Source organism: Otolemur garnettii, unplaced genomic scaffold, assembly GCF_000181295.1.
Source record: "Otolemur garnettii isolate 467f Iridium unplaced genomic scaffold, OtoGar3 scaffold00286, whole genome shotgun sequence".
Classification (NCBI taxonomy): Eukaryota; Metazoa; Chordata; class Mammalia; order Primates; family Galagidae; genus Otolemur; species Otolemur garnettii.
In genome coordinates, this window is record NW_003852681.1 from 184,727 (window position 1) to 200,381 (window position 15,655).

General features: G+C 37.8%; 1 protein-coding gene across 13 annotated transcripts in view; it reads left to right on the plus strand.

Moving 5' to 3' along the window:
- HUWE1 (HECT, UBA and WWE domain containing 1, E3 ubiquitin protein ligase) overlaps positions 1-15,655 on the plus strand; it is a 163,653-nt gene that overhangs the window by 87,767 nt on the left and 60,231 nt on the right. For 12 of the 13 annotated variants that reach the window (XR_002771347.1, XM_023508890.1, XM_023508889.1 and 9 more), the window contains 6 exons: positions 918-1,094; positions 1,807-2,052; positions 3,420-3,553; positions 4,167-4,261; positions 6,286-6,477; positions 11,982-12,198. Coding sequence is in view for 12 of the 13 variants with exons in the window: in XM_023508890.1 (XP_023364658.1) it covers positions 918-1,094; positions 1,807-2,052; positions 3,420-3,553; positions 4,167-4,261; positions 6,286-6,477; positions 11,982-12,198 (1,061 nt within the window). In the remaining variant the exon portion in view is untranslated. The remainder of the gene's footprint in view (positions 1-917; positions 1,095-1,806; positions 2,053-3,419; positions 3,554-4,166; positions 4,262-6,285; positions 6,478-11,981; positions 12,199-15,655) is intronic. The other variant, XM_023508893.1, reaches the window with a different exon arrangement.

Sequence of the window (15,655 nt, forward strand, 5' to 3'; positions counted from 1 at the left end):
AAAACAGCCAGGTGTTCTGGTGGGCGCCTGTGGTCCCAGCTACTTGGGAGGCGGAGGCAGGAGACTCGCTTGAGCCCAGGATGTGGAGGTTGCTGTGAGCTGTGATGCCACAGCACTCTATCCAGGGGGACAGCTTAAGGCTCTGTCTCAAAAAATGTATATTTTGGATTAGGAATATTCTACTTAGGTTTTCTGAATGTGTCTCAACATAGTTTTTACCCATTAACTTGTCTCTCTCCTTTTTTTTTTTTTTATTTTTATTTTTTTTTTGGTCAGTGTGACCTTTTAAGTTCCCAAATATCTATCTCACAGGAAAAAGTGAAGAATTTGAATTTTTCCCAGAATTGTTTACCAGTAAGGGAAAGCCCTCTAAACATTTGTTCTAGTCTATTAAGCACTTTCAAGACTTCCAGAGATGGTTTCTCTTGTTTCTATGTGTATGTTGTCCACATTTTACTTTCTTACCCTTTAAAATATGGTTTGGGGGTGGGGGGACAAACACTTTTCCAGAGTTGCATGTTTTATTTGCATTATAAGCACATTTGGAGAAAATTATCCCTGAGGTTTGCCTTCAGAGGAGATGTGGCAGATTACCTTGTAAGGATCACTAAATTAGCAAATTAAAAAATCAGACTTGATTAGTGTTGCCCCTGAACTTGTCATTAATTTCTCTGTTATCTTAAATTATCTGACTCTTGTTCTGGTTGAAAAGGTAGATTGGGAAGAGTTGTAATTAATTAATTCCTGGATGTTTTAGAGTTCATATCACTATACATTTAGCCCTGTTTACCTAAGGTTTTGGTAATGTAGAAAATACTGATTTCATAATTATAAGGATATCTCTGTCCTTACTCTAAACTGGCCTTTTTGTTCCAAGTGTCGGGCTCTAACTTTTTAAAAAAAAATTTATTACCTAGATGAAATTTGTGGAATCTATTCTGAGCAACAATACAACAGATGACCACTGCCAGGAATTTGTGAATCAGAAAGGACTCTTGCCTTTGGTTACCATTTTGGGTCTTCCCAATCTGCCCATTGACTTTCCCACATCTGCTGCCTGTCAGGCTGTTGCAGGTGTCTGCAAATCCATATTGGTAAGAAGCAACTGGCCAATTAATTTATTAATTTTCATTTCCTCTTAGAAATCAGTTTTGCAATACTTATATGTGTGTGTGTATGTTTTTACTGTGCTCTCCCTCCAACTAAAAAATAATAGGTAAATTTGTGTTATGTAAGTGAATTTTGTGACTAATATATGTATAGTGTGTCATGTTATTTCCTATTGAAAAGTCAAAATATTTTCCCTTTGTTCCTGAGTTTGGTATGTACTTCTAACATGTTTGAATTTATTGGAGGGGAAAGTATATCTCCAAGAAAGGTTTATAGCTATGGGTTTTATTAGCATATTATCCTTCTTTGTTATGGATGATTTTTATCACATTCTGGTAGCCATGTGTGTTTTCCCTTTTTCAACATTGGTAGTCATGGTTTTGGTTTTGGGTTTTTTTGTTTGTTTGTTTGTTTGTTTGTTTTTACTTTCTTGGATAATTTTGTATTTTGCTGTTTGCCTATAGTTCATTGCTCGAATTTTGTCAAAATTAAGCTCCTTTATTTGTTTTATTTTTCACACTTGTAAACTACATAGAACAAGAAATTTAGCATCTTAACCATTTTGAAGTGTATAGTTCAGTAGTGTTAAGCATATTCACATTGTTTTTCAACCAATCTCCAGAACTCTTTCCATCTAGACATGATACATATGGCATTCCTTATATATTAACAATTTAATTATTATTCTTGTTTCAGACACTATCACATGAACCCAAAGTCCTTCAGGAAGGTCTCCTTCAATTGGACTCCATCCTTTCCTCCTTGGAGCCTTTACATCGCCCCATTGAATCCCCGGGGGGCTCAGTATTGTTGCGAGAACTGGCTTGTGCTGGCAATGTTGCTGATGCTACTCTTTCAGCTCAGGCCACACCTCTGTTGCATGCACTCACTGCTGCTCATGCCTACATCATGATGTTTGTTCATACTTGCAGAGTTGGACAGGTAAAAATAATGTGAACATACTGGTTTAAAGCCAGTGAAATATCTAGAGCATACCCCTAGCTGGATACCATGCTTAGAAGCAGATCTGCCTGGGGTATCAGCTGAAATAACAGATTTAAGATGAGATTTTTTTTTTTTTTTTACATCTGCCTTTGTGGTGGGATGATTTGTGTTTATGCTTCCAAGTTGCTATGTACTTTTACTCTTCCTGAGATTTTTTTTCTTTTGGAAGTTGGATGACCATATAATTCATCATGTGAGGGGGAACTTTTTGAGAATTAAAGAGGTTATTATAAATAATTATTAGGCATTAATTCATCTATACCATCTATATAGGCCAACTGGGATACATAGTTAACCCTTTTTAATAAGCAAACCTCAGTCAGATGCTCATCTGACCATATTACTTTTGATTTGTACATGTGCATGTAGCCTCGTTATAGAATGGCATAGAACATTTCACCATGGATAGTTTGATCCTATGTATCAAACCATTTGCCTGCCATACATAATCTGGTTTCAGGTCTCAGAAAAGCATTTTTGGCTCAGCATCCATTACTCAGTGGTTAGGGCGCTGGCCACATACACTGGGGCTAGTGGGTTCAAACCCACCTGGGCCTGTTAAAAAACAGTGACAACTACAACAAAGAAATAGCTGGGTGTTGTGGTGGGCACTTGTAGTCCCAGCTACTTGGGAGGCTGAGGCAAGAGAATCTCTTAAGCCTAAGAGTTTGAGGTTGCTGTGAGCTATGATTCTATGGCACTCTACTGAGGATGACATAGTGAGACTCTGTCTCCAAAAAAAAAAAAAGAGAGAGAGAGGGAAAATCATTTTTGTGTATGTGTTCCCAATTTTATTACCTTTATTGCACAGGTAATTGATTCTGAAGATAAGTGGTATTACAGCTAGCTCAACAGCACTGTTTTATGGTGTTGAGCAGTAACAAAAGAAAGGGGTTTATTTTTATGACTTTGTTGAATGAAATAAAATGAAAATTAAGTTAATTTCAAGGAATTATATAAACTACTTAAGTAAATTATATAATACCAAGAAAAAATTTAAAAGTAATTAATGAATCTATAAAACTGTGGAAAAGTTGCCTATGATACTTGTCTTTCACTTTACAAAGAGCAATTACAAGAAATGAAAAAGGGATATTAGAAACAGTTTGTAAATATTGTAAGAGGATATGTTGTGGAACTGTGGTTTTAAATGTGGACCTTTTGAGGACTCAGACAACTCTTTTGAGAAAAGCAATATAGGAAAAGTAGAATCCCTTATCCTCCTAAAACAGCTGAAAGTTGATTTTGAATACAATTAGTCAAAGAACATCTTGAAAGTGAAATTTTTTCTGCTTTGGTTGCAGAGTGAAATCCGTTCCATCTCTGTAAACCAGTGGGGCTCTCAGTTAGGTCTGAGTGTTCTAAGCAAGCTGAGCCAGTTATACTGTTCCCTGGTGTGGGAAAGCACTGTCCTCCTCTCGCTGTGTACCCCTAACAGGTAAGAGAACAGCCATCTCTCTTACTACTATGATAGCTTTTTTGACAGACAGCTAAGCTCAGTGAGTCTGAAGGACTGTTTTGGTGTAGGGGATGGAAAGATAGACTAAAGTATTCGGAGGCTTCCTTGTCCTTCTCATTTAAACTAGTCTAGGAACTTGCTGACAAATTGTAGCATCTTGTGTGTCTTAGATTTGGTATCTGGACTACACTGTGTCCATCAGCATGATAGGTGTTTAAAATTTAGTCCTACTTTTAGCCAGATATTAAATAGTTGAGTTAGAAAACTTGTGGGAAACTTGAGTTAGAAACCTTGTTTTGTTTTGTTTTTTAATTTTTTTTCCATTTTTGCCCGGGGCTGGGTTTGAACCTGCCACCTCCGGCATGTGGGATCGGTGCCCTACCCTTTTGAGCCACAGGCACTGCCCCCAGTTAGAAACCTTGTGGAGTGTTGCCTCAAGAATTGCAGGTATATTTTATTCTCTTCAGGTTAACCTACATGCTATAGGAAGAATAATGTCAGCCAAGCAAGTTAGAGACCATGTACGATACGTGTATAAGAGGTAACTTATCAGTGTTGTGTTTGCTTTTACTCACTATTTCTCTTGTTGTAGCCTACCATCTGGGTGTGAGTTTGGCCAGGCAGATATGCAGAAACTCGTTCCAAAGGATGAGAAGGCAGGTACGACCCAGGGCGGAAAAAGATCAGGTAACTCCAAGAAACTAAAATCTTAGTCAATTATCTTTTAGGTTTATAGTGAAATTTTAGTTCTGTTATCAACAGTCCTCAGTTTATATCCTTTCACTGATTTTTAATTACTTGCTATTAAAATAAAACTAATTTTAGTCATTTTCTCCTTAAAGCATATATACATATGCAAAATGAAAAAACTTAGAAAATGGAGTAAAAAGAAAAATCACCCATATTTTTCCCACCCCTTAAAAAAAGCATTTTGGAAGTGCCTGCATACTCTTTTTTCCCCCCTAAGGGCATTGTGATTGTCTTAGTTAAAACAATTCGTAGAACTCTTTATTTTTGCTTAACATTAAGTACTGTGTAAAGGTACATGAGTTAACCATTCCTTGTTGCTAATGTTTTATTTTTAAAAATGAACATCTTTTGTTTAGTTTTTTGCAACTGTAAAATTGAAAATCACTATCAAAAATTCAGTGGCAGTTTACTTTTTTTTTTTTTTTTTGTAGAGAGTCTTATTTTATTGCCCTCAGTAGAGTGTCATGGCGTCACACAACTCACAGAAACTTCCAACTCCTGGACTTAGGCAATTCTTTTGCCTCAGCCTCCTGAGTAATTGGGACTACAGGCACCCGCCGCAATGCCTGGCTATATTTTTTGTTGCAGTTCAGCTGGGGCCGGGTTTGAACCCACCACCCTTAATATATGGGGCCAGCGCCTACTCACTGAGCCATGGGTGCTGCCCAGGCAGTTTACTTTTTAAAGTAAAATACCAATTTCTATATTGACAACATTGGGTTAAAAATTCACCTGTTTTGTTTTTACTTTTTCAGCTACTATCATTGTGATCTTTTTACTTTTAAATGTGTCTGCTAAAATAGTGAAAATTATGTATGTGGCTGACATGTTTCTTTTGGACAGTGCTGCTTTAGAAAACTTCTTTTGTTATCTCACTGAAAATTCCAGGTTACAGGAAGCACAAATCAATTACAATTCTCTGACACTAATGCAACAAACATAAAATTAATAAAAGCAACTTTTCAAGAAAGTATTTTCTCCTGTCTTCTATATCAAGGAGGAAATAAAAATTGCTAAACTACTATATAAAACTGTATAAGATATGGTTAAAACTTGGACTGAAATTACTAAGCAGAGGGAAATTTCTAAGGAACAATGATTTAAGAAAGCAGACACAGCTTATGAACTAACAAACGAAAACAGCTGGTTATTATAGGGTTATTATAGGCTAGAATTAATGAACTACACTCAAACCTAACAAAATAAGAATTTCATATTTAGTCAAAATATACTAGTTTAACTGAAGGTAAGAATAAATTTACTAGGAAACAAATTCAGATATATTTTTGCAGCAATTTCTTTAATATATTTAACAAAGGTGAAGAAGAAAGCTTGGTAAGTTATAAAGTTTGCATAAAGCTGCAAACTTAACTTTTAAGAGCATAATCTCCCCCCAGACACATTGCACATTCATATACAGAATTCTTTTGTTTTTTTGTGGGGTTTTTTGCAGTTTTTGCCCAGGGCTGGGTTTGAACCCACCACCTCTGTCATATGGGGCCAGCGCCCTACTCTTTTGAGCCACAGGCACCACCCCGTATACAGAATTCTCAAATACTAGGAAATAGAATTCTCCAGTGATAATCTATGATACCCACTTTTAGTGTGTTCACAAACTATATCATTCTATCATGGCAGCCATGTTGACAACATCAGATACCACATACACTGTAGTCTGTGTGAATGATACCACCTGAGTTGTGCTGTGCCTACAACAGTACTCCAAGGTAGCCCTGGTTAAAAACTATTTATGTGCTTTCATTTGAAAATGTCAACGTTAGCTACTTAGTTGAGCTCCAAACAGAAGTGAGTATATTACAGTATTTTGGTTGTATTTGCTTTTTATTTTATTTTTTCAAATTTAGGAAGTCATAGATATTTAGAGAGTTAATACATCATAAAAGAAACCAGGTAAGTTCTGTCTCTGCATGATCTTACTGCTCCCTTCTTAATGCCTGCAGATGGGGAACAGGATGGAAATGCTGGAAGTATGGATGCTTCTACCCAGGGCTTATTGGAAGGCATTGGCCTAGATGGTGACACACTGGCTCCCATGGAGACAGATGAACCTACTGCTTCAGACTCTAAAGGCAAATCTAAAATCACACCAGCCATGGCTGCCAGAATCAAGCAAATCAAGCCTTTGTTGTCAGGTGAGTGATTCTCTTCTTTCTTCTCTCTTTTCTGGCTTTCAGAGCCTTAATCATGCCTCAAACTCCTTGTGTTAGAAAAGCTGTGTTCTTTTCTTTAAGGAAGTTTAAAACATCTATGACTAATTTTTAGGTGTACTTTGTTTAATACTCACTATGTGACAGGCTCTGTATGAGCTGCTAAGGATACAGGCATGAGAGAATTTCATCTTAAGAGCCGTGCCTGCCCTCCCATCTTAAATTCCTTCTTCCTCCTCACTCTTACACTACTGCAGATAGCTTCTGCTCCTACCGTTCCAGTGAAATGTCTCACCAAGATACCTATAACCTCCTTGTTGCTAAGTCCCCTGGATACTTTTCAGTTCCCTTCTTTCTTGTCTGCAGCATGATTGTTGACTCACCATGTCCTTCTATAAATACTCTTCCCTTGAGTTTTGTGTTATTAATCTGTCCTTAGTTCCTGTTCACAAACTAATCCACCCAGTCTCCTCTTTCTTTTTCTGTCCCTTAAACATAACTGGTAAGTGATATAGTCTGATGTGTTTTTTTTTTTTTTAAGTCAGCTTGGCAGCTCTATGTAAACTGTATTAGGATACATGAGTGCATTAAAAATGTGCACTGATACTAGGTTATTGTATGTTCCTCAACTGTTGACACTTTTAAACACTTAAATATAGAGGAAAGTGAAAAAATATTCCCGGGAACTTTGCACTGTGCCCCAAAACAAACAGAAAATTTCTGTTATCTTTAATTTACATGAATTTTTACATTTTATTCTTAATTTTTTTTTACTTCTCCATTCATTTTAATTGAGAAGACCAACTGGCAGCGCCCATAGCTCAGTGAGAAGGGTGCCAGCCACAACATCCAGGCTGGTGGGTTTGAACCTTGCCTGGGGCCAGCTAAACAACAGTGACAACTGCAACCAAAAAAAAATAGCTGGGCGTTCTGGCGGGTGCCTGTAGTCCCAGCTTCTTGGGAGGCTGAGGCAAGAGAATTACTTAAGCCCAAGAGTTTGAGGTTGCTATGAGCTATGATGCCATGGCACTCTACCAAGGGCAACATAGTGAGACTGTCTCAAAAAAAAAGACCAGCATTAACCCCAAATTGAAGTAAAACTGTACATTTAAGAACATATTCTTGTTTATCTCTCCTTTCTTTGCTATACCTCTTTGACCTTAACACATTCAAGGATTTCTGTGTTGCTCAGTCCATGCACTTGATGTCTGTTTCTATGTGGTTACTGGCCTTTTGTTTTCCTCTTGGCTTTGGACTACCTTTAATCTATTTTGCTCTTTCTCTGTTTACCTGAAATCAGTGGTGAGAAAATGTAAACCTAATATTTGGATATATTTTCCCATTGATTTGAATTCATTAGGCTTTCAGAGTCTAGGCATACTTAACCTCTAGCCAGTCAGGGTACGTTTACCTGTTCTCTAAGTAGGATTAAGAACTTGTATTTTGGATGAAATAGGAAAAAGAAAGGACTGTTTTCTTCTTCATATGCTATATTTATTTATCTGAGCTTCTTTCTTACTAAATTGGAACAGTATGTGTGATACCAGCTCAAGCAGACTTATTTTTACATAGATGGGTTCATACATGCATGTGTATTCTGCAAGACATTCAGTTAACCCTTAAACAGCATTGGACTTGGGGTGCCCACACCGCAACCCTAGTCTGCATGCATGCATGGTCAAAAATCCCCACATTACTTTTGATTCCTCAAAATTTAAATAGCCCATCTGTTGGAAGCCTTACTGATAAAATAAGCGCATATTTTGTACGTTGTATGTATTTACTTATTATTAAGGTAAAGTAGGCTAAAGAATTGTTATTAAAAATTATAAAGAAGGATAATAAATATATTTACTACTAAGTAGAAATCAATCTTCGTAAAGGTCTTCATCTTTAAGTTGAGTAGGCTGAGGAAGGGTAGGTTTTTCTATTTCAGGTGGCAGAGACTGAAGAGGTGCAGAAGATGGGAGGGAAGGCAGGAGAGGTAGGCACACTCAGCATAACTTTATAGAAATACATTGTAATTTCTCTTTGGTATTTGCCTTTTCATTTTCATAAATATGTTTCTATATGATACCAACCTTTGTTCCACCATTTGTTTTAGTTTCAGTGCCTATATCATATAAGGGGTCCATGTCTTCTTAAAAGTCAAAAGCTTGAGGGTATGTGTGATTAGGTTACATTATTTGTGTTTTTTAAGGTAGAATGAAGTGTGACATGTACATTGTACCCTATAGGGAATTTAATTGTGTTTTTCTCTCATGTGTACCTTCATACTAACCCAAAATGTAAAAAAAAGAAAATTTTAAGAGAAAGATAATTGTATGCATTCCCCAAAAGACTTGTATGTGGAAAACATATTAAAAAAAATGGCCAACCCTATTCATAAGTTTAAAATGTATATTAAAACACTGAAATGGCATTTCACACCTATTTGATTTAGCAGATATTAAAGTCTGATAATGTATTAGGAGTCAACAATTTCAAAAAATAGCTGAGAACAACAGGCCCCCATAACAACAGAAAACACATTAATCTCTCAGTCTTTTGTTTCCCAGTACAGAAAATGATTTAAAAAACACACAGGTATGGAGAAATATTTCACTTTTATGAAATAAATAGTAGCACACAGTGATAAAAAGTAAGAAAAGCAGAAGTCGAAAGCTGTTTTGAATAATCAGAAGCTTCTGCCAGATAGTCTGATTTCATTGTTTTCTGGCCCCTACTTCTTCCTCTACATGTTCTTCTTCCTCATCATCTGACATTGTTTCAGAAATGCTTCTCCTCATCAAGTCATCTTCTGAGGTGGTGTCTATTAGCTCTTAAATTTTTCCAAGACCTACATCTTGAAATCCTTCACCTCCTGCCTTTTTGGTATATTCACTTTTGTGATTTCCTTGATAGACTTGGTTTTAAGTCCTGGGAAGTCATACACAACATCTTGGGCACAGTTTTTTCCAACAGGAATTGATTGTTTCTATCTTTCATGGTTTGTTTCTTTAATAACAAAGGAATCCTAAATGGTGTGATCCTTCCAGATTTTCATGATCTCTTTATTAAGGTTCTCTTCCATAGCCTTTATAAACCCTCTGCATAGAGTACTATGTGTCTTAAAGGTTCTTATAACCCCCAATTTAGAGACTGAATTAGAGATGTTGTCTTTGGCAACACAGACCTCTTTGACAACTTCATTATTGAACCCATGGTGTTCTGGGTAACCAGGGACATTATCTAATATCAAAAGAACTTTAAAAGGCAGTCTCTTACTGCCAAGGTACTTCCTGACTTCAGGGCAAACATCAGTGGAACCTGTTCAATAAAAGTATTCTCTTTGTCCAGGCCTTCTTGTACAAACACAAGACTAGCATCCAGTGTTTTATCTTTTCCCTTTAAGGCTCCAGGGTTAGCAGCTTGACTGCATTTGCACAAAAATAGTAGAATTAGCCTTCTTGACTTAAATTCCGGTGCTCACTTTTTCTTACTGATAAATGTCATTTGTGTATTTTTACAGAACAGGGTGTTTCTCCTTTGTATTAAAACCTATTGGGGCAGATATCTTTTCTCCTCACTGATTTATTAATAGCATCTGGAATCTCACCTACTGCCTCTTGGTTGGCAGAAGCTGATTCTCCTGTTTTCTTGACATTTAAGCCAAATTAGTCTCTAAAACTTTGATTAAACCATCCTTTACTGGCATTAACTTTTCTAGCTTTCATCCTTCATCTTTTTCCTTTATGTTGTTATATAATGACTTTACCTTTTCTCAAATCACATGAGTCTATGGGTATATCTTTCTTTTATAGCAATCCTCTGTCCATACAAGAAGAGATTTTGAAAACAAAATGCAAAATTTTCTTACCTGCTTATATAGCTGCAGCCATGGCTTCATAAATTTTCTTTTATCTCTTTTCTTATTGTTGTCACAAGGATTCTTACACTAGAATCATTTATCTTAAAATGGGCAGTAATAGCTGCAGACATCAGTCTACAATACATACCAACTTTTTCTCAGAATGACTTTTCTTTGCTTCTTAGTAGCTCTTCTAGTGTCACCATTGGCACTTTGTATAGGTCTTGCTATTGTTTAAGCTTTATGGTATTGCAATAAACACAACAAAAATATGTAGGAATTGTAGAATATTGTTACTGCAGTACATAATTTATTAGAGAGACAATTTACTGACAAAATCATTACCAATGCATAGCATTTTAAGTGACTACTCCTTGAGCTCACTATCAAGCAAAGGTAACTATGAAACTATTAAGGTAATACAGTGTATGCTATAGTTAATACTATATCTTTACATTTGTTTTATATTTCTCTTGACTATGAATGTCACTATATACAGGTTTGTGTTTTTGACCAATTTTAATGTTAAAAAAGATTTGTGCATATTTTATGATAGTAAATGACAGAATAGACCAGTATCTGCATATATTTTCTGCATTCATGACATACCTAACTTTTGTAAAATTTTAAGATATTTCTAGGCTACACAGTTCACCTGGAAGTTTCACTTGTTACAATCTCAAAAAAGTTCTACAGCATATTCATTAAAAAATATTTGCAGATACATGGGCCCATGCAGTTCAAACCTGTATTGTTCAGGGGTCAACTGTTTTGATTCAAACCTAGCCTTTCTTGTCTCTGGATCATGATGAAATAATGTTGATTTTAAAAAATGCTACCACAGCATTTTCATTTAAGATTTTAAGAGTAACATTATAAAAGTACGTGAAATATTTATAGAAAAGCTAGATAATACCCAAATATAATGTTTGAGCATATTGTCTTTCCCTTTTTAATGTGTTTCTATTTACATATGTTTATATTATATTCTGCCTTTTTTAGTTTCATAATGAAAATTTGAAATGCTTATAATGTACCTAATTTCTTAATAAACTGCTTGTAAAAATTTTTATGCAGTATTTTTTCTTTTGAGACTACATAAGTCATGTGATCAGACAACATATAATGTATGTTCTTTTCTGGTGTAAGTGTTCTGTTTTGTTTTGTTTGATCAAGTGAAACAGTAGTAATGGAGAAAGAATCTGTAACATTGTGGTCAATTATAAAGACCACTGTACTCAGACCTGCCCAGTTTTGCCATTTCTAAAGTTTTCTGTAGGCATTTTAAGTGACTCCATAATCTATTAGATGTATCATTTGTTTAATCAGTGCATATTGCCATATTGACTCTACAAAGGTAGTTGGTATTTATGTTTCCTCTAACAAAAGTGAGTGCTTATTTGTCTTTCACATTGTTGTATGTTGAATTCCAACATATTTCTCTATTTCCTACCTGAAAGATTCTTTTGTTCTTTGTGAAACGTCCTTTTTTGTGGATTATCATATGTAGAGACAAATTTAGTGTTTCCTAGGGATTCTAAGAGGATGTGGTGAGTCGTAAAAATGTATTAACAGTAATGCATCTGTTGTAATGAAACCATTATGAGAATGTAGCTTTATTCTGACTGGTGGGTTCCAGCTTCCTCCAGATTAGGCCGAGCACTTGCTGAGCTATTTGGACTCCTTGTTAAACTTTGTGTGGGATCACCTGTTCGCCAGAGAAGAAGCCATCATGCTGCCAGCACCACTACAGCACCGACACCTGCCGCTCGATCCACAGCCTCAGCCCTCACCAAGCTCCTCACAAAGGGCTTGTCTTGGCAGCCCCCACCATACACACCTACTCCTCGCTTCAGGTGAGGTTCTGTTTAAGATGCAGAGACTATAAAGTTTCAATAAAGAGAATATAATATTCCTATTCAACTTAAATAAGGGTAAGCCACTGAATTGGAGGTCTTTTGTTTACGCTGGAAAGTAAAAAGTGTAAGGTACTTGTTTTAGCTGTACATGGGAAATTTTTAAGCGTTTTAGTCAAATGGCATTTCAGTGACTTTATATAGGTTGAGTGTCCATTATCCAAAATTTTTGGGACCAGAAGTGTTTAGGATTTTGAATTTTTTAAAGTTTTAGAACATTGTGGAATGCATACTAGTTGAACATCCCTAATTTGAAAATCCAAAACCTGAAATGCTCCAAGGAACATTTCCTTTACACTCCATGTCAGCACTGAGAAGGTTTCAGATTAGGGGAGTGTTTTAAATTTTGGATTTTCGTATTAAAGATACTCAACCTGTGGTCTTTATTAGGTGAAAGATGTTACCTTTTTTGCCTTTGAAACTTTAACAACCATTCTAGTCTCCCACCTGCCTTCCAGTCAAACCATCAAGTCACTTCAGTTTGTTGTTAAATTTTAATCTTCACTGAGAGGTCAAGGACCGAAAAATAAAAGATCATTCTAAAACGTGAATGAAAGGAAATCGGAGTCTAGGTTCTGTGTGTGGACAGCATGGTCTTTATTTCTACCCGGGTGCTAGTGAGCTGAGTCTGAGAAAGGAGTGAGCTCAGGGGTTAAGGTGGATGGGAATTTAAAGGGCCAGAGGTAGGGCTTGGCACATTCACTCTTTTCATGGGTGTGATATTCATGTACTTGTTTATTCCTTGGGCGGGATGGCTCTATTTTGGCAGGTTCCTACATTTGACTCATCATCCCTGTCTTTTTAATCTCTTATAAGGAAGCAGGGTAATGAGCATGGTATCTCTTTGCTTCCTGCAGAATAAGAGGCAGTGTGGGCTGCCTGTGAGGAAAATGGGAGGAGGAGGGAAGGGATTGGTGTTTACAGGAAGATTTTTGGATCTTTAGTCTGAACTGATTGATAACCACTTAGGGTGAGGTTGTTTTTTAGGTAACTGCTTGGTTAATAAATCAGTAGATGAGTTGGAGGATTACTGGTTCAAAACTGAGAATGAGAAAAATATAATTAGTGGCCCTAAAATAGGAAATAACCAAGGAGGCTAGGAACAGAATAAGGACCAGGGATTAGATGAGTACAGGGAGGGTGACATCTCTTTTGTTTGGAAGTAGGGGGATGTGTCAGGGCCTGAGTTAGGAGTCATTTACAAAAGAGACTTGGTGGTGAGGAAAACTGGGGTATAGAGACCAGAATGGTTAGCATGTAGGCACCAATAAATGGAGTGGCCAACAGAGGGAAAATATTCCCATAGAGGTATAAGAAGAAGCAGATAAGGGAAAAGTTGAGTTGAGGGAATAGAGATCAGGCTTTATAAAGCCTACAGAGTCTCCTGTACCAGTGATACTGAAGAAGCTTACATTGGGGGAGGCTAGGGCTGGAAAGCCCATAGTTATGGGGCCAAACAGCTGTTTTATTGTCTGCTGGAATCGAAGAGTTGTATGTGTCAGGCACTGTTATGGGATTAAAAGGATTTTGGTATAAAAGTACATCCAGCATCCTGAAGGGGAGAGGAGAGAGGAAGAGTTCAGGGCAGCTGAAAAGGAAGGTGTTTAAAAGCCAGAAGAAATTGTCAGAGTTGCTTGTAATCTTGAGGATCTCCCTACCTAGTAGGGGGATATTGTGTGAAGGAATAATAAGGAATGGATGTGTGAAAGTGTCCAAAGAGTGAGCATCACAAGGGTGGAGTAATGTGAGGATGCCGTAAATTACAGTCATTACTTACCACCGAGACCTCTGTTTTAAAGGACCTTATGAGATGGCAGCATAGAAAAGGTTGCTCCTGTGTTTATTAGAAAAGAGATCCGCTTACCTTCCATTATCAAAAATACCTGAAGTGTAGTTTTCCAGGATAGCATCGAGGGGGGCATCCTGATTTTCTGGGGATCATCACTCTTCAGAAGCTAGGCCCAAGAGGTCAGGAAATTCTGGTAGGTCCTGGGAATGTCTGTGAATCAGATCCTCAGAAGGACCTGGGCAGTCAGACTTCCATTGAGGACCTCTGCAGGTTTGGGGATAGGGTTTGGATTTGGGCACTGCTTTGCCCAGTGGCCTGGTTTATTGCACTTGAAACTCCGTCTGGGAGGAGATTTTGTTCTTTCAGAGTGCCCTGTGGAGTTTTGAGAAGTACCAGGGTTTTGTTTAATGGCTGAGAAGCACTGCTGTTTAGAGGCCTTTTCTCAGTTATTAAAGACCTTGAAGGCCAGGTCAGTGAGATCTCCCTGGGGGGTCTGAGAGCTCTGGGTGGATTTTGGTGTTTTTTTTTGTATATCAGATGCAGACTGAGAGATAAAGTGCATGTTAATAGAGTGGAAGTGAGAACAACATATAAATCCTGCGAGGTCAGATCATATGATTGGGTTAGATATCTAAATTCTTGAGAGTATTTTATGAGATCTGTGGAGAATGAACCTAGTCTATGACTTGTGTGAGGCAGATCTGAGAGAGGAAAAGGGACATTAGCCCTGACAATGCCTTCTGTTTCCACAACCTCTCAGAGTGGGTATAGAGGTTGTGGTGGTCTGGAAGTGGATGGCCCAAAGGTGCAGCTGGACCCAGTGGAGGAGGGGATTGGGTCCACCATGTTTCTTTTTTCTCCTGGTTCTGCCGTCTTTTCTATACCATGTGCACTGGAAGGGAGGTGTGGGGGTGGGGAGTGGATGGATGGGGTGGATTTCTGCGGGAAGTAATGAGGTTGAGGGAGGGAGTTGTGGACCTGGAGAAGTGGGAGGGTTGTCTGCCAGGTCGAAAGACGATAATGAGATTCAGATGGGTGGGGGGAGGGAACCAGTCTGACCTGCACAAGGAAAATTTGAGAGGGTTCACAAGACAAGCAGAAGGAATGTTTTAGAGGAGGAAGGCGTGGATGTAGGGAATCTTGTACCATTTGCCTAATCTCCAACAGTAATTATTGAAGATTGAGAGGTCAAAGGTGCCATTTTCAGGCCATTGTGAACCATTGTTGAGTTCGTACATATGACAATCAGTGTTACAGAAAAAAGATGAGGTATTTGAGCAGGGGTTCTCAACCTGTGGGTCTCGACCCACAGGAACTGTGTTAAAGGGTCGCAGCATTAGAAAGGCTGAGAACCACTGCCTTAGAGCCTTCAGGTGAGTTAAAAGGCAGCTTAAAGGTGAAGAAGGGGTAATCCATGACTGAGCAATCCCCATGCTGGAAATTGGAGGTAAAAAAATAAAAGAGGCTAAAGCAAAGATATAAAGAGAACTTGGGAGGTAGAAGAGGAAAGAGGTGGCTGGGGTCAGGAAGGTTACCAGGCCTCTGTGTGTGACCAGTTGGAGAAGAGAGTGGCCCAGACCCACAGGAGGGCATCTCCACACAGGAGGG